The 22,142-nt window shown below is 47.1% G+C and overlaps 1 protein-coding gene across 2 annotated transcripts in view; it reads left to right on the plus strand.

Moving 5' to 3' along the window:
* Positions 1–8,831: 8,831 nt before the first annotated feature.
* The window catches only part of HK1 (hexokinase 1), a 35,932-nt gene continuing 22,621 nt past the window's right edge, over positions 8,832–22,142 (plus strand). Inside the window, exons 1-3 of one of the 2 annotated variants that reach the window (XM_032115665.1) lie at positions 8,832–9,000; positions 15,514–15,676; positions 20,371–20,519. In XM_032115665.1, the coding sequence (XP_031971556.1) occupies positions 8,938–9,000; positions 15,514–15,676; positions 20,371–20,519 (375 nt within the window). In that variant the 5' untranslated portion in view covers positions 8,832–8,937. The remainder of the gene's footprint in view (positions 9,001–15,513; positions 15,677–20,370; positions 20,520–22,142) is intronic. The other variant, XM_032115666.1, reaches the window with a different exon arrangement.

Consider the following 22,142-nt stretch of genomic DNA (forward strand, 5'->3'; position numbering starts at 1 on the left):
ATTAGCACCTTTTGGGAAGACACTACGGCTTTTGGAGACCAGCTTCATGCCATCCATTGTGCAAAGGTCAAGGTATGGCATTTCTGAGGATGCTTTTGCCATGGAACCCTCGGGATAACACCTGTCTACTCAACTGGCTGCTAAAGTAGGTATCTGGGTTACTTTTGTTTCTCTGGGTTTATTGCTTCATGGTCTAATAGGCTCAGGAGCTAAGTGGTACTGGCATTTCAAAGTGGCATGTTGTGATTGGAAGGGGGTGCTGTGGAAGTGTTTGGAAAGCAGATCCAAATGAAGCATCATCATCATTCGACTGCAGAAAGGCTCTTTTGCTTTTCAAATATATTTGGGATCCTGTTTGTGCTGGTGGTTGTGTCTTACTGTCCAGACTGCTCTCCAGATAAAGCCAAGGGTATGTGAAAAATTTGGGTTTTTTTTAAAGCAAATTCCTCTTGTGCAGTTGGAAGTCGTTTGGATTTACTGTCCCAGCTCTGGTCAAAGTTTAAGAGCCCAAGCCAAATGCTGCTGTTCCAAATATGCAGTGCTGCAGAGTGAGGAAAAGTCCCCTTGGGGTGCTGACAAATCTCTGCAAGGAGGGTGCTCATCCCACCAGCCAGGGGAGCATCTGTTAAACCACGTGCAATGACACTGCTGTGAGGGGAGGGAAGGGGCTGAACCAGGCTGGTCCTGTAAAGCATGAGAGCTCCTCACCTGTGCCACACCTGTATCCCGGCAGTTTCGTGCTGGCAACCTGAATCCGCAGCATCTGATGCTGAGGGCAGGAGATAAAACGGCTGAGGGTATATTCTGGGTCTAAATGTTGACTGATAGCCCCAGGGTGTTGTTGCTGTTATCTGTCCAAAACAAGGTTATAGAAAAAACTTGTGATTAAAACATTTGTTTGTATCGATGTCAAATGTCAGAGTAGAAATATCCTACTGGAAGACAGGGTCGCCCATGGGTCTGGCGATGCTGGGTCAGGTCCCAGACGGGACTGGTGAACTCAGCAGCTGTCAAAAGAGCCAGCAGGGATGAGTTGTAGTGGACTAAGATATAGGCGCTCCTGTGAGGCAACTTCTGCTTTCCTAAAAATTGTATCATCTTCAAGAAAGGAAGGGAAGGACAAGCAGGATGGGGTTATCTCTTGCTGCAGCAAGTACTGGGACGGCAGCTGAAATGTGGGGGCAGAGCTGTTGACCAGGAAGTCAGTAGAGGTGGGTTTCCCATTTAAAGCACTGAGATGACAAGAAAAGCTTAATTTTTGATACTAAAAAAAAAAGTCTCTATCACCTATCCTTTGTAGCTATATTGTGAAGCCATACTCTAAGGTTTCCTACCAGGAATGGGTCAGAGGGATGGAGAAACCTATTCAATTAAAACAAGAACTTGCTTTCTGACACATACATGAGGTTTTATTTATTGAAAATGGTTTATTCCATCTCTACTTTTCTTTTTGTGTCTGAAAATCTGAGAACAAAGATAGGGGTTCAGAATCTCTTCTGGATTTGTATTTGACCTGGTGTGGCAGGTTGACTGGATCTGGCTGCCTGACACCCACCCAGCCTGTCTGCGGTCTCTTCCTGAGCAAGACGGGGGACAAAATAGGAGGAAGAATCTCTTGGCTGGATATAAGGGTGGGAGAAGGGTCACCAATTTTCACCACAGGCAAAACTGACTCCACTTGGGGAATATTAATTAAAATGGATTTGGATGGCAAGAAACAAAGACAAAATTAATGCAACACCTTTCCCACTGCAGAAGTGTTACTAGTGTGCACCAGTATCCACCAGTATGGATACCTGTGCCACTGCAGTCTTCCCATGGAACTCCAGCAGCAGGAGAGTCCAGCTTGGGGCAGTTCCCACTTTTCCTCACAGAGAGCCTTCAGTCCCACTGCCACCCCAAAAAACCTGAGAGAGCCAGAGTGGCTTGAGGGAAGAAATGGTGTGGGGAGAGAGGAAAACCCCAAATAGGCCACATAGATGCCCAAGGACCTGGCTGGGACTGACTCCACCGGGTTTCTGATTCCACTCTAAAATGTTCTGTGACAGCAGCCTGTAAAGTTGAAGAAGACAAAATTTTGCTCAGAGGTGCTGTTTGCATCTGCCTCCAGCCTCTGTTGAGACAGCTTTGGACCTTAGCAAAACAACAAAAAAAAAGTATCACAAGTTTATCACAAAGCAGCTCAAAGTCTGTGGTTGCTCCTGAATGATTCTTAGCTGCAAGCCCATCTGTGACAGTCTTCTTGTACTGATTTTTAATGTGAATATTTTGTTTTTTTCAAGGCTTTGTGGGTTCTTTTAATTAGAATAACAAACTGTTAACAGAACTCAGGTGTTTTATTGCACATTTGCTTGCTAAGTCCTCCTTCTCTGTGTGCAGCAGGAATCTCAGGGCACCATTGTATCTTGGGGCTATGTGAGGCCCAGTCCTTAGCCAACACGTTCTCCATTTCCACCATTCTTCTGTGGTCCATAGCCCAAATGTCCCCAGTTTCTTGTCTCCCTTAGGGTGATGCTAACAGTGAGTGTGCGTCTGCTGTATCCCAGCCACTGGATGGGTCTTTAAGAGAGCACCTGTCTGTGGGGGTGTATGGCTTTCACAGACATCTCCAGGCTGTGGAGGGAGATGTGAAAACCTACAATCCTGCCTCTTTTCTTGTTGACAGTCCCCTGTGATGACCATGTGACATAGCAAATGGTGCTCCTGCTATGGCCACACGGAAGGAGCCAAATGCTGTGGATGTACCTGGCTCCTGCTGCTCCCCATTGTGTCAAGTAAGTACCTGCTTTACACCCCTTGTGGGCTAAAGGGTGGAGGTCCTTGACTTACTGGGGAGAGCCCCATGTTGTGAGAATATTAACTGGCCTTGGAGGAGAGTCCCTTACACTGGGTCTTGCTGGAAAAGGAGCACAAACCTGAAGTCTTGGCAATTAAGGCTGGCACATCTGTCAGTCTGGGACTTGTGATACAAACTGATTTTTGCTAGCATCAATTGCTGGATCAAGGAGAAATGTGTATCCTTCACGAAAACTGGCCTCTTAGCCTGGGTTGAGAGGTGTCACCTTGCTTGGTGCTAGTGGAAAGCCAAAAAAGAGGGGCAGTTTGTGTTCCCTACGCTGGAAGTACAAGCTCTTGGTTATGGATTTACTGCTCACATAGCAAAGGTGCACTGTCGTTAAAGGACACTGGTTTGGGCTCTGCCATTCAAGCCTTCTTGGGATAGTGCACAGCAGTGCACAGCAACCAGCTGTCTGCCGAGGTTAACTGCTTTTTGCAGGGCTGAAGGACTGGCTTTGTTTTTGCAAGTCTTCCCACATAGTGGGTATGTTAGAGCTAAACTTTGACAAATGAGCTCAATGATCTGTGAGGAGCTGAAAGCAGATTTAGGAAAGCTGTCTCCATATAGTACAATGAATTAGGTTATATTTTCTTTCTTTGTTTAAATCTTTGTAACTGCCTTATTGCTTATTTGAGTTGCTGGTTATGCAGCCATCCTTTAATTGGTATTGAACTGCCTCTTCTGAAGATAATAGATTTGAATTGAACAACTGAAAATACTTCAAACTTATCCCCTTTTGAAATTTCAAACCTGTTTGCACTCTGTATTTTGCCCTTTCTTCAGCATCATTCCTTTTAACATTGTTTACTAGCACTGGACATTTAGTAGATGTAAGAAATCTGCACTTGTGCTCATTTCAGTTTGCTGGAGTCAAGAAGTGTTTTATGAAATGAAGCAAACGTTTCACCTTTTGGTCAGGAAAGGCAGTTCATTGACATTGGGTTCATCCCCCTAACACCAATGCCCTTGCATTGCCTTACAAGCTGAGTTTGTTGATATGCTTCTGTGTGCATATAAATGTGTGTGTGTATGGTCTGCTTTATAGGCATATGAGCTGCAATAATGACTTACTACCAATGCACTATAAAAAATACTTGCTTGATGCAGCAGTTCTCACCTCAACGGAAAAAATGTTTAACTAGTGCAGGGTCCAAGCCGAGTCAGAAAACTGGAATAGTTATTGCTTTCCTTTGCAGAGATGTAAAATCAGTTGTATTTCTGACACTGGAGAGAGAGAAGGTGCAGTGGTGAATATCTGGGACAGGAGGGGAAAAAAAAAGAGATGAGTTTGGATGGATTGCACTTGTGTTTCACTTTTGGTGTGTAAGGGAATAGCACAGTGAGTGGACTTGCATGCACAGTTCCAAGGGATGCCAGCAGGCTGGACCTGTGTTGGAAAACCTCAGTGGGTTGGAAAGCAGCATAGAATAGCTCTGCTGTGCAACACAGGAGCTAGAGGTCAAGTTTTGTGGTGGTGTTACTCCAGGGAGCAATTTCCTCTTTTCCCCACATACGTGCAGACGTGGGAAGTCCTTTGCAGGATTGCTCATGCAGCCCATAGCTTTTGGAAGTAGCAGTTAACTAAAGATGGAATAGTTGGGTTTGTCCCCAGCTTGATGAACCTTGCAATCACTAAGAGGCTGAGAAAGAAATCATCATCCAGGCCTTCCAAATAATGGGGCTTAATTGTAAGCCATGAGTTTGGGGCTTGTGTTTATCTGCTTTCTGGTTTTCTTGGTTTTGTGGGGGTTATGTTCTTTGCATCCCTCTGATGCTGAAGAACAGTACCTGGTTTAAAGAAATAAAGGCCAACACAGCTGACTGAGGCACAGGTATGGGGAGTTGAGGCACAGAGCATTTCCATCTGCCCCAGGAGTGTCTGTTCCCATGTGAACCAGTAGACAATACCCCTCCTTTGCTGGATATGCTTCCTCCTCCACTGTGCTCTCGTCACGGCCGCAGTCTAGAGTCTAGACATGGCTGTTTGTGATCCTTAATTGCTTAGTACACACCTTACAGAAATACTGCCTTGTCTTTGGAGGGATTTAATTCTCGAAACCCACAGCCCTGTGTAGTGTCTTCAGCCCTCAAATGCTCAGCGCGGTGAGTAGCTCTAAAACCTTTCCAAAGGGACTTCATTAAAAAGTAGCTCACCCTTCCCCTGGAGCATCTGCAGAAGAATGGGCCAAACCCAGGCCAGAACCCCTTGTTAGTCTTTGTGCCCAAAACATCTTTTGGAAACATACTCCTGCAATGCTGTACCAGGAGCATAAAAACCACTTTCTAAGTGTGCGCTGCTCTGTCCGCACATGGAGTGGCCTTTCCTGTGCATGGAATGAGCTCCCCTCAAGGCATTCCTAGCTAACTTGGTTTCTTCATGGGCAAAACATGAGAGAGAGCATCCTGACTGACTGTATGGTAGTGCCTGCTCGCCGTGCCTCCTGGCAAGGTGAAATTGCATAATGTGGGTTCGACTGGATTGCTCATCAAACTGATATATCTGCTGCTTTTAGATTTTCTTAGCAGCTTCTGCACTAAGTTCAGCACAAAGGAATGGTGATTTCTTCTGTGCAAGCACTTGGTTTCCTACCCTGGAATGGGAGCTTTCCTTCGTTACTCAGAGCTGCTGTCATGAACTGGGAACTTACTGTTTATTAGAGAGATGCTGCTTTCTTTCACTTTGCTTTGAGAACTGTGAAAGGAAAATGCAATTTGGGAGAAAAGGGGATCAAGCATTTTCCAGACACCTAAAAAACACCCCAGCAAACACAACTACAACTTTATTTTTTTCTTACAAAAGTAGGAAGCATCTATCAGCTATGTACATCAAAACTATGTGATAAGATTTAAACAAAAAAATCTCCTTGTATAGTTCAATTGGAATGTAGACTTGTATAGGGGCAGTGTATGCTTAATGAAGAAATAGGCAAAGGGGGGAAAAATCTTACCCACATCCAGGAGAGCTGATTCACAGAATTACTTCAGTCAGTTGAAACACTTGGGTAGCGTTAAACATGACCAATAAGATTAGAGCGCAATCAAAATAGCTGCAAGTCATCAAGTGCCACGTTCAGCCTCCAGTAATTTGTCTTAAAGGACACTGGCTTTCAAAGCAGCCTGCTGGATGCTTGGCAGAGTATGTGAGGTGCTGGTAATTAATTGGCTGCTGAGCTGATCCCTTCCAGTAAAGCGGAAGGGAAAACCCAGGGCTCGATGCTATGGCAGCACGAGACTCAGGGAGGCAGAGGTGAAGAGCTGGTTGCTCCTGCCTGGCAGCCCGTGCACAGCTCCTCCCAGGCCCCCCAAAAATAACACCTGTGCCTCACTGCTGGCCTGGCAGTGCAAGGAGGGCTTGCCAAGGGTTGGGGTGTCCATAGGGACATTTCCTTCCGGCTCTCTGGCAGGAGGAAAGCTCATTCACCCCAGTGCTGGTTACAGCATCAAAGCTGGTCATGTGCTCTTATCCTTGTACGGAGCAGTTTAAAAATACCACACATTTAAATATTGCAGCTGTTTTGCCTTGGATGGACTGTTACATTTTCTCTAGTGGCTTTCACTCTGTCAAGTTCATTGTTCCTGAATGCCATGCTCAACAACTGAAGACAAACCCAATTATTTGCAATACTTGTTTTACCATCCCCTAATTGCTTTAGACTTTGTCACGTGAACCCCCTCCTGCTTCAGTGTATACTTAATTGTTTAATTTATCTGGGGGTTTGTGATGTGTGCAGGTTTTATTTTCATTGCGCAGAACCAAGAGGGCTTGTCTAGTGATGTTTTGAACTTCCTTTTTGCTTCTTAAAGGAAACCTGAGACTTGTTTCTGAGTTTGGAAATATGTTATAATACAAATGATCGGGGAGCCAAAGGCCACTTTTGTGATCTATGACTTTCTCAATTCACTTCCAAGTCACAATTTTGGCAGACAAAGAAAACAAATGTCCTCCTCTTGCCTGTTTTTACAACAGGTGTCATGTTAAAGAGAAGACCACTTGTGAATATTTCAGTTGTCTGATTCAAATTCCTTCCTTGAGAGCCAGAGGGGATGCTTTGAATTCCTTTCATTTGGTCAAAGATTAGTTGAAAACAACTTGAGCTTGTGTCCAAGTGTTTTAAATGAATAAGCATTCCTGCAGCAAGGTAACTGAGGGGAGTGTTGTATATGTAGGTGGTGTTTAGGGTGTCTGAGCTGGAGGGGGAAGATAGTAGCACTTGTAAACCTCACGCAGAGGCAGCTCCACTAACATAAAACCTGTGGGAATTGAGCAGGATCAGGCAGCATTCAGACCAAAAAGAGCTAAGACTGTCTTACCTAGTGAAGCAAAAGCTGAGAATGTGTAGGGTTACTTTCAGTGTATTTATAGAAAGCGAACACCCGAGAGTGAGGAGAGTGATTTCAGATGAAAGACAAGGCTTAGCAGATGGCAGATGGATTGAAAACAGGAGCAAGCCTGGCTGGGAATTAAAGATAGTTTCTGACGAGCAGAAGAGGAGGAGCGTGACTGAGCAGTGAATTATATCTGAGGGAGAGTTTGGTCAGTCTGTGTAAGGGATTGGGTGACGTTGCTGGACACTGGGATGGTTCAGCTCAGCGCCATGTCCCTGTGCCACCCGTGAGCTCCAGCTGTGCTGGTGGCAGGGCGCTGCTGCTGTTCTGCAGAGAGGCAGCCTGGCTACACCGGGGACCACGGGAGGGTTTGCTCCTTAGTTTGCCAAGAAAATGAGCAGGAGTGACACGTGCAGAGCAGTGAAACACTTGATGAAAATCTCTCTGAGCTTGGAGCCTGAGAAGGAAATCCTGCCCACCCCGCCTGCAGTGACTAGGGCAGTCTGAAGGAGGACGTGTCTGCCAAAGCAGCTCTTGATTTTGGCCAGTGAAACCATTTAATTAAAGCAGCACTGAAAAGGAAGCCGGAAACTCAAGAAACAGATTTTTAATCACTTAGACTGTGGTAGACAATCTGTATGCAAATCACGCCACCAGCATCACCACTCTGCATGGGTGCGTGTTCCTGTCCCTGTGGATGGACAGGGTGCAGCCAGGAGCCCCATGGGCTGCTGACATGTGCTCCAACATGGCAAAATTGTGAGCAGCACATGTGGGGAGGAGAGGCCCTCTCTGTCAGTGTATTATCACAGAATCATAGGATATCCTTAGTTGGAAGGGACCCACAAGGATCATTGAGTCTGATTCCTGGCTCTGCTCAGGATTGCTGCAAGAATCACACTGTGTGCCTGAGACCACCTAGGCCTAACACTACCATGTCAACCAAACCATGGTATGAAGTGTCAGGTCCAGTCTTTCCTTAGATGCCTCCAGGGAAGGTGACTCCACCACCTCCCTGGGCAGCCCATTCCAATGTCTGACCACCCTTTCCATGAAGAAATTTCTCCTAAAGTCCAATCTAAACCTCCGCTGGCACAGTTTAAAGCTATGTCCTCTCGTCCCGTCGCCTGACCCCCACGTGGCCACACCCTCCTGTCAGGGAGTTGTAGAGTGAGAAGGTATCCCAGAGCCTCCTTTTCTCCAGACTTAACACCGCAACTCCCCCAGCTGCTCATCATCAGATTTGGGCTTCAGACCCTTCCTCAGCTCCTTTGTCCTTCTCTGGACATGCTCCAGCACCTCAGTGACCTTTCTTGAATTCAGGGTCCCAGAACTGGACATTGCACTCGAGGTGCAGCCTCACCAGTGCTGCATACCGGGGAAGAATCACTTCCCTGGTCCTGCTGCCCACACTATTCCTGGCACAGGCCAGGATGCCATTGGCCTTGGCCACCAAGAAGGTTTTTTGTTTGTTTTTTTCCTTTTCTTTTTTTTTTTCCCCAGGGAACCTTCATCAGCCCGTCTCCATGGCTGCTGTAGAGCGCCTCTGGGGTACGGCAGGGCACCGCCCTCCTGCTCCTCCGGGCCGGGAACAGTGCCGAGGTGCCCCGCGCCGCGCCGCGCAGCCGGCACGTCCCGCCGGGCGGGGCCGCGGCCAGCCCGGAGGAGGAGGAGGAGGAGGAAGGGGCGGCGCTCGGCTCGGCTCGGCTCGGCGCGGCCATCCCCGGGCCCCGCATCGCTGCGTGCGCGGAGCCGCCGCTGCAGCCGGCAGGATGATCGCCGCCCAGCTCCTGGCCTACTACTTCACGGAGCTGAAGGAGGACCAGGTCAAAAAGGTTAGATGGACATCCCCCGGCCGAGGGCCGCCGCCCGCCCACACTCTTTATTTATTTATTTTTTGAATTGTTTAAAAAAATATTTTAAATTTTTTTTTTTTTTATCCGTACGTTGGTTTTGTTGCTTTGTCCTCAGAGCCACCCAGCTGCGGGAGAAAGGAGAGATAACCCCGGGTTTAAGCGCTCCAGAGCATCGCCGGTGGAGCTGGGAGTGGGGTGTGGGTGATGGATGCACAGCGGCCGGTCAGGCAGGACCTGGGGGGGGGTTGGCAGTGAGGGGTGGAGGTGCTGGCTTTTCCTGGTTTTCGTAGGCACCAGCATCTCTGGAGAGGGGATTTCCCCTTCTTTCCAAGGGTACCTGTGAGCATTGCTACTTCAGCAGGCGAGGAGCAGGTAGTTTTTGAATTATGTGCCGCTGCAGGATCGCAATTTACAGGAAATGGTTGTCAGTTGTGCTTAAAAAGAAGCATTTCCATAGGCTTCTTTTCCTTCAGCATTAGGTGGTTCCTGCTGTGTGGTTGGTGCAGCCCTGGGATCGAGCACTGCCACAAGGAAAAGGGTGCGGAGCACAGGATAAATAAAAACATGGCAGTTAGGTCCTGGCTGAGCATACTGCAGAGCTGTAGGGAGCGGGGAGCCTGGGGCTAGGATGTGGGGACACAAATTGGGAAAATAATTGCAAATGTCAATGAGCCGGGCTGACGTCAGGAAGCAGAGGCTTCCCCTCTGCCACCTCCGGCGGTGCCGTGTGACCCACCTGGGCGTGTGGCTGAAGGCATCCCTAAAATATTTTGGGAAAGCCTCAATGACAGCATTAGTAGTACTGATTTGTAGTGCTCTTGGGACTTGAGAATCTCCCCAGCAGGAGGAGAGCACCTCATTCCTTTGGGCTTCTGACTGTTCCTGGGGAGACCTCAGCTCCAGTGTGTGGGTGACCCATCCTGCCCTACTGGACACACGCTCACCCATGCCCACTCTTCCCTCGGAGAAAACCTGAGCCGGTTCCCCATGGTTTCCGCATCTCCTTCCGTGCTTCAGGTCTTTTGCTTTTCCGCCCGCCCAGCGGCTCTCGCGAGGAGCCAGAGGCTGCGCTCAGCCTGCAGCGTTCTGCACCTCCTGGCCACACGTACGTGGCTCTCCCTGCTCCCCAGACCCACTATGTTCCTTTTCCTGGAGGATCTGTGAGTGCTGCTGCTGGTGCCAGGCGTGCATGCCTGGGTAAGGCCTTCTCTGCCTTGCTGTGTGTGTTATATTTAGAAAGCCAAGATAAGCACAAGTGTGTGTGGTGGCCAAGGAGCGGCAGAAAGGCTGTGGGGAAGGCACAGGAGGAGCATGCAGGCACAGGGAAACTCTGCGGTGTTCTGGAGGTTATTTAGTGCAGGCTGGTTTGGCACTGTGGGGCTGCTATTGTCTGACAGCACGGGAAACCGTTTGGCCAGGGAGCTGTAAAGCGTTCTTATGGATCAATCTGGTTTTGTCTGGAAAAGTAAAGAAAAAAATAATACCCATTTGACAAGTGAAGAAAGCAGGCTACTGTTTTTAGAGGATGTAAGACATCTTTTCCTGTTTGTATCCTTTTGGAACGGATATTGACTCCGTCCTCCTCACTTTTGGCTGTCCTGTAGGGGAGGGTGTCTGTGGCAGCCAGAGGCTCTGCTGCCTGCAGCTGCGGGGAGCTGGTGGGCTCCACTCCCTGGTTCCCCGTGGGGCAAAAGTGCTCTTGCTCCATCTCAGTGTGCTGCTTGTGAGGTTTGTGCTCCATCAGTGTGCTGCTCCTAGGATACATGTCTGCATGGCTTCATTTCAGGTCCCTCCCTCTCCTCCCCGCTTCCGGAAGAGCAGCACTTTCTGCTGGTACGTGCTGTGGCTGAGGGCTGCCAACCGAGGCGTTGTCCCTGCTCTCCATGCTGCCCCGTGGGGCTCCTGAATGCCGTGGTTGCTCCTCTGCTTTGCTGGTCCATCACGGCTGTCGGCTCAGTGTTTGGTGGCACAGGTGGCAGGTCACCTTCAGGATGCTGCTGTGGGTCACAGGAGGGGTGTGAAGAGTACTGATGAGCCAAGGCTGAACATTCTTCTTCTCTTGTGACCTTCTTTTCTCTTGTTTTTGATTCCCGTCTCTGTGTAGCACTAATGCTCTGCAGCTGCCTTTCTACAGTGAGAAGCCTGGCGAGGTCCATGAATGGGACTGGTGGTTTCAGGCCCTGGGGATACCCTGCATCTAGGAACTAGTGCTTCTGTACTGGTTCTGTTGGATTTGTATGTACTCCCTTAAGTTTCAGTGTGATTTTTTCAAATTTGTCATTTTTGGAATGTTTCTCAAGATGAGTCGTGGCAAGCAGGAGGAGTAGGCAGGGTGGATATGTAGCATTGAAGGAAGGGGTTGTTCATTGCACAAACCCTGTGGCCCCTGCAAGGGAGCATTTTCCAGTGAAACCACTCATAATGGCACTTCCATGTCACCCTAGTGTGCAGCAGCAAGCTGGCCATGTGTGATGCCCTGTACTGCATAAATACACATATGGTCCAAGCAGCTTAAATTATCCAGCTGTTTTTGCAAACATCTGTTCCCTGAATGTTTGTGACATTCTGGGGACAGCAGTAGGAGCTCAGTATCCTTGCTCAGACAGGGGACTTGGCCCAAACTGAACTGAGGCCCCAATTTCTCTGAAGAGCTGACTCCCATCTTGAGGGATAAGAGTCATGGAGCGTCCCTGGCATCTGTGCCACTGGCTTGTGTGCAGGAGAGCTTTGTAAAACTGTCTTTTGTTTCCAACAGGTTTGTACCTGCAGTAGCTGGCCCCAGCAAAGGGAGCCTCTAGGTGTTGCCTGGTTTCTGTCTGTTAGGGGAACAGTATGTTTTTGTTGTCTTACCTGAGTGAAGAAAATGATCTTGCAGTCCAGGAGTGACATTCAGATGTTGTTTAACCTTGAAAAAAACGTGATGGAATGGAGTATAAAATGTAATAACTAGTATCAAGAAGAGCCCTGTGTTGGTGACCCGCCCCGATGGAGGTTTTTTAGGAACCAATCTGATAAATCTCAAGTAAGCGCGAACAATTTCAAAATGTCTAAACTACTTGTTTTAACATGCTTCGCCTCCTGATGAATCTTCCTTATGTTGAAAGGAGTATGATTAGCTCTGCAGAAGAATGTTTTCGTGGTGAAGGGTTTTGGTATGAAGGCTGTGTCAGTAAAATAGGTGCTAATGATTTCTGAAATTGTGGGAGTTCTCTCTTCTTGGATACCACTGACTGTTGTCAGTGTCCGGGGAATGAGGCATGTGTTTAAGGGATGGCCAGTAGGTTTAAGCCTTTCGTGCTGCCTGTTTCATTATAATTATTTACAACTGCTGCAGTGGCTGGATTTTCAGAAACTTCTTTTCCCCAAGTACAAACTCTGTCTTTCCTATGTGAATGTGGTTCAGATTATGAAATCCTATTTTTAAAAAATTGCTCACAGATTCTGTCTCTGGTTTGTTTTTTTTTTTTTTTTTTTTTTTTTAAGAAAAAGAGGAAAAAAAAGTGATTGAGCTCTTGGAGGACTCCCATAGTGGCACTCTGGGAAGATGCCCTTCCTCGGGCATCTAAAGGTGGCAGCTAAATAAAGGAGTGTTTTCTGCTCCTTGCCCACACAACTGCTTGCCTGAAATTGTTCCTGCCCTCTGCCATCCCCTGGGAAGGGCTGGCACCAGTCTCCCGTGGGAGCCTCAGCGGGGCTTTGGGTCTGCCTGGGTGGTGCCGGCAGCTCCTGTCTGTCCTGGCCACTCTTTCCACAGCTTCCCTGTGCATACGGCTGAGATTTGCTTTGTGATCGGCTTTTATTGCAGGCAGAGCAGGGAGTTATTAAACCTCCATCCCATAATCCAGCCTCCGACTCCCCCCGCCTCAAGTTATTTATGGCTATTTGCTGGGAGTTTTCCCTTGGAGGGCTGCGCTTACTCCCTCGCTGCCACACCGCTGGAATGACTAACCCTCTTCGCACCTGGGAGAAAAAACCGGGCCTTTATTCCCCCTTACCCTCCCCCCCCCCATTTTTCCTGGTTTTGGAAGCTGTAACACATAGGAGTGATTTTTTTTCAAGCAGGGGTTCAGTGTCCCCGCCCCGGGAATCTCGGCGGTGGAGATGGATGGCCTCGGTGCCATGAAACGCGATGCTCCCTGCGTGCAGGAGGGTCCAGCCCAATTATGTAAGGGCGCTGACAGCGCTCATTGGTCTTTCACGGGAGCAGAAAGAGCCCTCCCTCCCGTTTTCCCTCGCTGCTGAGGGCAGCACAGGGGCAGAGGTGGGGAGAATGGGCTCGTCAGTCCTGACTGTGCAAACGCCACAGCCTGCGTTCACAACAGGGCTTTCGGTGAGCGGGAATCCTTCCGCCCTGGTTTTGGGAGGAGGATGCAGCAGTGGGGCTTTGTAGAGGGGTGTATTAATTGCACGGTGAGGTCTGACTGTGAGTGATGTTTACTGTAGCTTTCTCTGGGAGATCTGGGGAATCATCCCTCTGAGCGACAGCGTGGGCTGCTGAAAGCTCAGCCTGAAAAAGAGGTTGGTTCCCTCCCTCCTTTAAAAGGGAATATCCTCATGCTCTGACATCATGGCTTTACACACTCTGCTAAAAAAAACCATAGCAGGGTTTGCCACGAAGGAGAGACCTTTTTGCTTAGCCAGACACCAGCTTCTGCATCTATCCCCACAGCGTTTGGGGCTGCAGGGAGGGCACATCCCATCCAGGTTTTTATTCTTGGAGGGAAATGATGTCAGTGACTGGCTGTGGTTGTTGCTCTGAAGGGGCTGTCGGTCCATGAGGGTGGCACAGGACACAGCTGGGATGTGGGGATGCTGCCCTGGGTCTTGCATTTGGCCTCTGTTGCAGAGAACCTGAGCTCAGCTCTTCTGCCCTTCAGCTGTACGCCTGCACCGTCACGTCACCGGTTTGTGGGGAAAATGCATGGTCTCATTTCATCGTGGTATTATCAATCATGGTATTGTTCCTCTGCAAGCAATGACATTGAAAAGTTCACAGCTTGTGCAGCCTCCGGCTGTGTCCCCTGTGGTGCAGGGGGACCCCCAGCCCTGTGGTTCAGGATCGGGCTGGGTAGCTGTGCCCAGCAGCACTATCCATGCCTTCTTCCTTGTCTGTATAAATAAGTGCTGGGTCAGGGCCGAGGGTGTCTGGCTCGGGGAGATGCTGTCTTCGGTGAGACCTTGAGTAGATGGGCAGGAGTACTTTCTGTACGAGCAATTAAATTGGTGCCGGTTTTATGGTCAGTTTAGGGTTTAATGACCTTTTGATTGCATTTCCTTTGTAAAGGGCGTTATTCATCACTTCCGTCTCAAAGTCCCTGGTATATGGAGCACTTGTGTATGTATGTTTCACATAAAGTGTTTTATTGTGGCCTTGGTCTTGTAAGACGTGATGCCAGCTTGGAGATGAGCTGCTCTCAAGGCTTCCAGAGCAGCCAAGGAGACACACAGAGCCTTGGCACAGAGCTGGCCTGGATTTTAAAATGAGGTGGCTTTTCCAGTTTTGCTGAGGACAGAAAACATGGGCAGGGCTTTATATTTTCAGTCTTGCTAAGCTGCAAGCAAAGGTGATCCCAAAGGTGTGGTTTTGATCTGAGCCATTTGCAGAACCAAATTTCCAAGGCAGGTAAAGAAACAAGGCAAGAATAGACCAGCTACTGAGGTTAAAACGGTGGGAGGTGTGTTTGGCAAGAACTCCTCAAGGCTATGTTGTATTTTTCAGGCATCAAAGCATCTCTCAGTCTTCCTGACAGTGAAGGTGATTGTAATAATTATGGAAAGCAATATCGTTGGAAAACTAGAGCTGCCTCCTTTTTCCACGGAGGTAAAGAAAGCTCCTGTCATTGGAAGCCACAGGGGAGAAGTCAACAACTTTTAATTTGATATTTTGTCTTGAGAAGGAAGGTGCCACCTGCCCACAGTCAAGTTCTGTCTTTCCAGACCGTCTGGTTGTTGCAGCTTTGGAGTGGGATCGGGAAAATGGTCTGCTACATAAAAATAATTTCTCAGCCTGGGATGTAGCCCCAAAACTACTGTGGCAAGTCCTTCCCAATGTAAGGCTTTAAACACTAAGCACCTCTGATACCCGCATCACCCCAGCTGGGACAAGGTGCCAAAAGAGGGGATTTGAGCTCCAGCTGTTTAGCTCATGGACAGTCAGGAAAGCTGAGAAGTGGGGCAAGGGCTGGAGGTAGTAGTCTGAGGCTGTGAGCAGATGGTTTTGTGTGGAAAAGAGGAGGCAAAGTGATGTGGGACTGGATGGTGCCTTGGGAAAACAGTAGGATGGAGCTCACCTCAGTAGATCCTAGACTTGTACATTTTCCATGATTTCAGTGAGAAGATAAGGCATGAAGCGTGTGGCTGTGTTGTCAGCTTGGCCAGAGCCCTGGGGCCATGCTGGGGCTATACACTATCCTTGCAATTAAGGAGAGATATAGCCCTGCTTGGGCACCTCAGGGCAGCCTTTCACTCCGTGGTGGTGTGTGTCTTTCCCAGATTGATAAGTACCTCTATGCCATGAGGCTCTCTGATGAAACGCTGTTGGACGTTATGGCTCGCTTCAGGAGAGAGATGAAGAACGGCCTCTCCAGGGATTTTAACCCAACAGCTGTAGTGAAGATGCTTCCTACGTTTGTGAGGTCCATTCCTGATGGTTCAGGTAAGGAGCTGAGTGTTTTCCATATTAAACATGGTATGCTTTGTGGAAACCTGTTAGAAATACACAATGTGCGACCAAGAACAAGAGGGATTTACTTCCTGGCAAGCCCAGACAGCATTTCGAAGGCAGTCTCCCCTTTGCGTGCAGGTCTGCTCCCGCAGATGCTGGAAGATTTTGTGATTCCTTTGTCAAAGCTGTTTTGATGCCAATGGAAGGGCCCTTCTAGCAGTCAATTCACTATCAGTCAGTACATTTACTCTGGGGCCTGTCTGCCAACAATCAATACTTCGCATAGAATGATTTTTGATTCATGCGTCACTCATGTGACCTAGAGTCTTAAAGTCATTTAGTCATTTGCTGTTTCCTTCAACATCTCTTCTCCTTACTTTTTCCCCAGTGGAAGTGTGAACCATTACAGGCTGAATTTGAGTTTCCTGGCATTCATTTTGCATTTTGTAGCTTCCTCTTCCAGATTGTCTTGGGGGAAAGCTCACAGACCTTGAGGAGGCTGTAGCATGTGGCTCCAGAGCTGCTGCTCTGGTGTGCTAAGCTTTTTCCATCTAAATGCAGGACTTGTTTTTTCCATGCCCACTGTACCAGATAAAAGCGGCACAAACTGCTACCAGACACCAAAAAGGTGTTGTGTTGGTAATTGAGGCCAGGATTGCCTCTCTTACTTATTGTTATTACTTATAAAATACTAGATGTTTGTAAAAAATACCATATATAGTGTATCTAAATATATTTATAAACATTATATGGTAGTGTTTATTATTTAGTAGTAACACTGGATTTCCCTCTCATGTAGCTGTTTAACTACTGTCGTGCCTACCACAAACTAACTAGTTTGGTGCCTACCTGTGTGCAGAAATTGCAAGAACTGCATAACAGAGTTATTACCTATTTCGAGGCTTTCTTTTTTTGAGTTAAAAATGAGAATTTACTGGTGAAAGAACATGAGGCCAGATGCTTTGTATAACTTTGTGCTGCCGTCTGGCAGGTGGAATTCTTTGATAGCTCTGCTTTGCTGTTGCTTTCTGCCATCTTAAGCTATTTCATTGAGATGTGATTTGCTGTCTGAAAAAAACCCAAAGGGACAATGTATTTGAATCCTGTGTTTCCCTTAATTTAGCACTGCTGGCTGTTATGTTGAAATGTTGTGTTGAAATTTGCAGCCTATTGAGAAAGCCAGAAGCTGCCACGCACAGCTGGGTCACCAGCAGAGGTTGCACTAAGGGTTTGCACGTGAGGTGACTTGAGGGCTTTTGAGTGGAATCCCAGCATTTCTACTGGCTCCAAAATCCCTTTTTTTTCATTCATGTTTGTTTTGGGTTCAGTTGAGTAGCGACTTGTCCCCAGTTCCCTGCTTCGTCAGGCTCTGCAGGGTATCAAATCTGAGCTGCTTGCAGTGAGTCAAATAATTTTGAAAATTGTTACATTGTATGAACTGGGAAGACTTAGAGATGGCACAGGAGAACAGGGATCTGCACATGGTCAGGAGAGATGTGAGAGATTGCTGAACACTGCTGGGACTGAGGATGAGCCAGAGCAGTGAGTAGCCCTGGTTGAGCATAGGCATGTCTGTATGTCAAGGCATTAATTTCAGATCATGCATTACGCACCTACTTAAAAAAGAACCTCATGTATTGTGTACGGAGCTCTCAGTTCTTGATCCTGTGCCCGCCTGGCTCCTGCTAGCCTGTCCAGGTTGGGCACCCTGCTGGCAGTGCTCTGCAGTATGGATTAGAGCAAGGCAGTGCTTTGCCCCGGACAATTTCTATAGAACTCAGTGGTGATCTGTATGTGTAGGTGGCGAGAGCCTCTTTGGATAGGTGTTAGAAAAGCAGGCAGAGCCGTTCCATTCTTTCTCTGAAAGGTTATGTTCTGACCCCAGGTATGAGCAATATTTGCTGTGAGGGGGTGTCATGGCATTTCTTTCCCTGACTCACCCGTGTGTGCCTGTCATGTCTGGCCTGGCCGTCGCACAGATGCAGCCAGGACAGACGCAGAGCCCCCTTACCTCTTCCTGCAAAGGGTTCCGGGGGCCCCTCACGGATGCGGCTGTGTTGATGTGTCCAAAGATGGCAATTTCTGCCTTCAGCTGTCCCTCCGTAAAAGCCAGAGGCTGAAAGCCTGCCCTTTTCTCTGGCCTGTCTCTAATTACTGCCTTGTAAGCTCTTTCCTCTGAGTTCAATTATTATTATGGGAGCTGACTGTTCAGAAAAATACTGTTGTTTAGATTCAGATCTCTGCTTGTGTACTTTTTCAACAAGAAATTTGTGAGCAGTAATTCTGGAGACTCTGGAGGTGTTGCTGTTAACATGTTTTTTTCCCCCCTTCATTCAGAGTTGTTTAATTCACAAAAGCCATAAGAATTTTCTGTCCACAGTGCCCAGAATGGTACCTCAAGCTAACTCAAAATGCTTTCAAACGCTAAATAAATTCACAGCAGGTTTGATTGCACCTTGGTGTTACAAAGCACAGATTAAATGCTGCTACTTTGGGTTTAATTCCTTAAGTACTCTAAAAGAAAACTCTAGTTGTATGCAGAAAGCTTTACACTAGTTCAGAGATCTTTTAAAGTGTGAAGGATGATTCTTAATAATTTTTTACCTTGCGATGAGCTTGATGGTGCTGGAAATCAAACACCCTAACCTGTTAATTTATTTACAGGGAAGATATTTCTGAAGTGTAGTGTTTGTTTGAGGTATGCACTTAGGCTTGAAAAAGGGCCATCTGGTCCAATGTTGATTTTCCCATTAGTGATTGGAGGTAATGGCTTGCACTCAACAGATGATACCCATAAGATAAAGCTTATTTGGGTATTTGGCTTAATGAGAAACTTGTGGTCAGTGTTTGACTTCTGGACTTGCTGCAGTGAAGGGGGTTATGAATTTTTTATGCTGAGCCAAATAAAAGGAACTGCATCTCCAGCTTGTCTATGTTCATGCTTTAAATGACATTTGTACTGGTGCAAAGCAGTGTTTAATGCCACGCTGCTCAGAAACAGGTAGGGAAGCACTGCAGGATCTGTGTTTTGGCAAACTGGGCTTGCCCATGTCTTGAGCAGCAAGGAGGAGAAGTTGCATTGCAGTGCAGTAAAATTAGAGGTGTATTAGAAGTTGTGGGCTCCCACCGTCATTTTGCTATGTTTTTGTGTATGGAGTTTATTGTTTGTGGTTTCTCACATGACAGTGTTTTGCTTCTCTATTACACTGTAACCTTGGAAAACCATAAGGACATTTGCAGTGTGTTTTTGCCTCTCTTGATCTGTTTCTGTTAAAGATCCTGTCCTGGGGGACACCTTGTCCAGTTCATCAGCTTTTCTGAGTGGGATGAGGCTCCCAGAGGTGCGTGGGGTGATGAAGAGGAACAGATCATTAGGTCAGACTTTAGGAGTTTTGATATGAGATTGGACAGAGTAATCTCAGAGGCAAGTCTGGCTCTGGAGATCCTCATAGATAAATTGCATACCTGGTATTTTGGTGACAGTCTGGGGTCAAAAGGCTCTGGGAGCTGAGTATGTTTTAGGTAACATGTCAAAACAATCTTCCCAGCTGCTAGAGGTTTTTCCAGTTTGAATTTAGGTAGGAGTGGAAAAATGGAGATGTTAGGAATGGCCTTCTGAAAGTCACAGCTGATGAGGAAGCAGGATGAGAGAACACCATGTGCCTCTGCTTTGCTGCCCTCTGAGCAGCCTCGGTGAGCCCAGGGGTGCTGTGCACAGACACAAATGCTTGCAAAGAGCCCTGGTGATTAACTGCAGCCTGGACACACACTCCTGTGTGAGAAAGTTGTGCACACTGCTTCCCTAAATACTATCCTTTCGCAGACTTTGACAATCGCTGTCTTTGCTCCCTCATTGATAAGGTGAGATAGCATGAGCAGGTCAGTCAAATATGTCTCCAGGGGTGCTGAAGGTGTCATTCCTCAGATAGCCAGGCCACACGCCTCTGTTGCCTGAGCTGTGCTCTGGAGTCTGTGGAGATTGGAGGGTACTGCTTTGACTTCATGTCTCTCCACCACAGAGGGAGATGGAGGTACCCCCACTCTTTCCCTGGCACCTGGGCAGATATTAGGAGCTCTGTGCAAGGCATCACAACTTCTGAGTAACTCCTGCAGCAGTACAGGGCTGGTTTCTTAGGCTATTGTTTCTCTGACTTCTCTTACCTGTCTGCAGTTTGCAGTGACTCTCAGCTTTTCTGGACATGAGATAAGGGGTGGTTCCTACTTTAATTATATCTGTGTTTAATTTGTTGATTTTAGAGCAGCCACCACTCAATGCTATTTGCCAAAGTGACACAGGTTTATTTACAGCAAAAGGCTGCTTGTCAGTGGTCTGGCATCCCTTCATTTTACTGTCTCTATTTTCAGCATCTCTTTTGTCTTTCTCCTGAGATCTTTGCTCTGCCAGCTTCATCATGAGATCCGGATACAGACTGTCCACTGTTTTGGATTCTTTTCGGGTAAACCCTCATTGCAGTTGCCTGTCTATCAATGGTGGTTGGCATTGCCATTGCAACAAGCTCATGTTAAGTTGTGGGGAATCAGATCCATGTGGATGTCCTGCAGCTGGAACTTCCTTGCTGTAGGGACTGGGCATTTGCTTTGGTGGTGCACTTAACCGAGCTTGATGTTTCCCAGATTTATGTTGCATAAAATTTTTAATCACTTGTGTCTTGTTTTCCACATAGAGAAAGGCGATTTCATTGCACTGGACCTTGGTGGTTCTTACTTCCGAATTCTTCGGGTAAAGGTATCGCATGAAAAAAAGCAGACGGTGCAGATGGAAAGTGAAATTTATAATACCCCAGAAGACATCATGCATGGGAGTGGAACACGGGTAAGCATCTCTTCCTTGGTGTCTCTCGGAAGATTAGCTGCTTAGATTTTAGAAACCTCCCACAAGAATAAGCTTAACATCTTAACAGTTGTACCTGCAGCATGCAAACTGAACTTCAGTGTTAATACTGAAAATGAATAAGCAGTACTTAGTTTAACAGAGCATGCACGGGTGCTGCAGACCTGCTGTCATCATGTGGGAGACTTCTGGATAAGTTAGGGAAAAGATGGCTTAGAAATAAAAATTCTGACTTTTATAGTGAACTTACTTTCCATAAATACAAATGGAGAGCAGGAAAACAACTTAGTCTTTGTAAGCAACAAACATGACCAAACCCTGCAATTGTAGTGTTAGATGAGGGATAGAAATCCCCATGACAGCCACATATCTGTGCTGGCAGTCTGAGCAACTCAGCATTCATGAAAAGTACAAGTACATTAGAAAAATAACGGGAAGCTGATAGAATGTTTTGGCACAGCTTCAACGTAAGTTTTGCTGAATAATTGGAAGGCTTTTTTTTTTTCAGTCTTCCCTGTTCCAAGAATAGAAATTATTTCCAGCCATTCACTTGGACTTCAAATTGAGTTCTTTGGAAGAATTTTTTTTTTTTTTTTTATGATCAGGAAGTGGATTACACTGGCAGATTTGTCTTGGTGTCAGCATAAGGCAAAACAAGTAATTTTCATTGTTAGAAACAGCAAGGTTTTCACACTTTTAAGTAGAATGAGGTGCTGTTTAGGAGTATGAGACCTGCAGGAAACTTAAAGTTTGTTTCAGAAGAATAAACAAAAGAGGAGAAAAAGAAAAATTATGGGAACAGCATTTCTACCTTTAATATATTTTCTGTAGTTACCTTGATACCTTTATTGTCTGTATGTAATAAGTGCTGCTGCATTCTCATGCAGCCGTGAGTGTAAGATGGCAATTAGTGCTTGTCAATAGAACTGATAAAAGCATTGCTTTTATCATTCCAGTGATATCTGGACCACAGCAGTAAAATAACCTTCCTGGAAGGACTTTTCCTAACCTTATTGCTTTGTATTTGGGCCCAAAGGTCACGCAGTGGCTTTCCCACAGGGTGTTTTTGGAGGGGAGCTGGGCTGAGCTGCCTGTGGCTGGTGAGGGCAGGGGTGCTCAGAGGCAGGTTGGGAGCAGAGGGTTGCTTGTCCATGAATGGGTATCAGAAGCTGGAGACTGACAGGCAGCAGGGCTGTCTGCACACCCAAGTGTCTGTGCTGGGGAGGCAAGGCAAGCTGGCTTAAGGGGGTTCTTGATGGAGACATGATAAGGGTGGTAAGGAGAAGCCAGGAAGGGAGACATCAGGTCTGCTTTCTTTCCATGTCTTTGTCATATCTGTGTTTTCATTTTTCAATATCCAAAGGCCATTTGGCTGTTGGGAAGCAGCAGTGTGGAGCTCAGGCTGATAGTCTTTGTCATGGCTTTTAAGCTGAAAGAAAGGAGAACAAGGCTTCCCCTGACCCCATGGGCACAGTATTTAAGTACCAGGAAAATAAGAGGAGAACTTGGAAGTGTCATCAGAATAGCATCCGGATTTGAAGTTGTTCCATGACAATATCTAGTGCTTGCTGTGTGACTTCACAGGGAAGCATGGGGGATGCCCAG

This window comes from Corvus moneduloides, chromosome 8 (genome assembly GCF_009650955.1).
Source record: "Corvus moneduloides isolate bCorMon1 chromosome 8, bCorMon1.pri, whole genome shotgun sequence".
Classification (NCBI taxonomy): domain Eukaryota; kingdom Metazoa; phylum Chordata; class Aves; order Passeriformes; family Corvidae; genus Corvus; species Corvus moneduloides.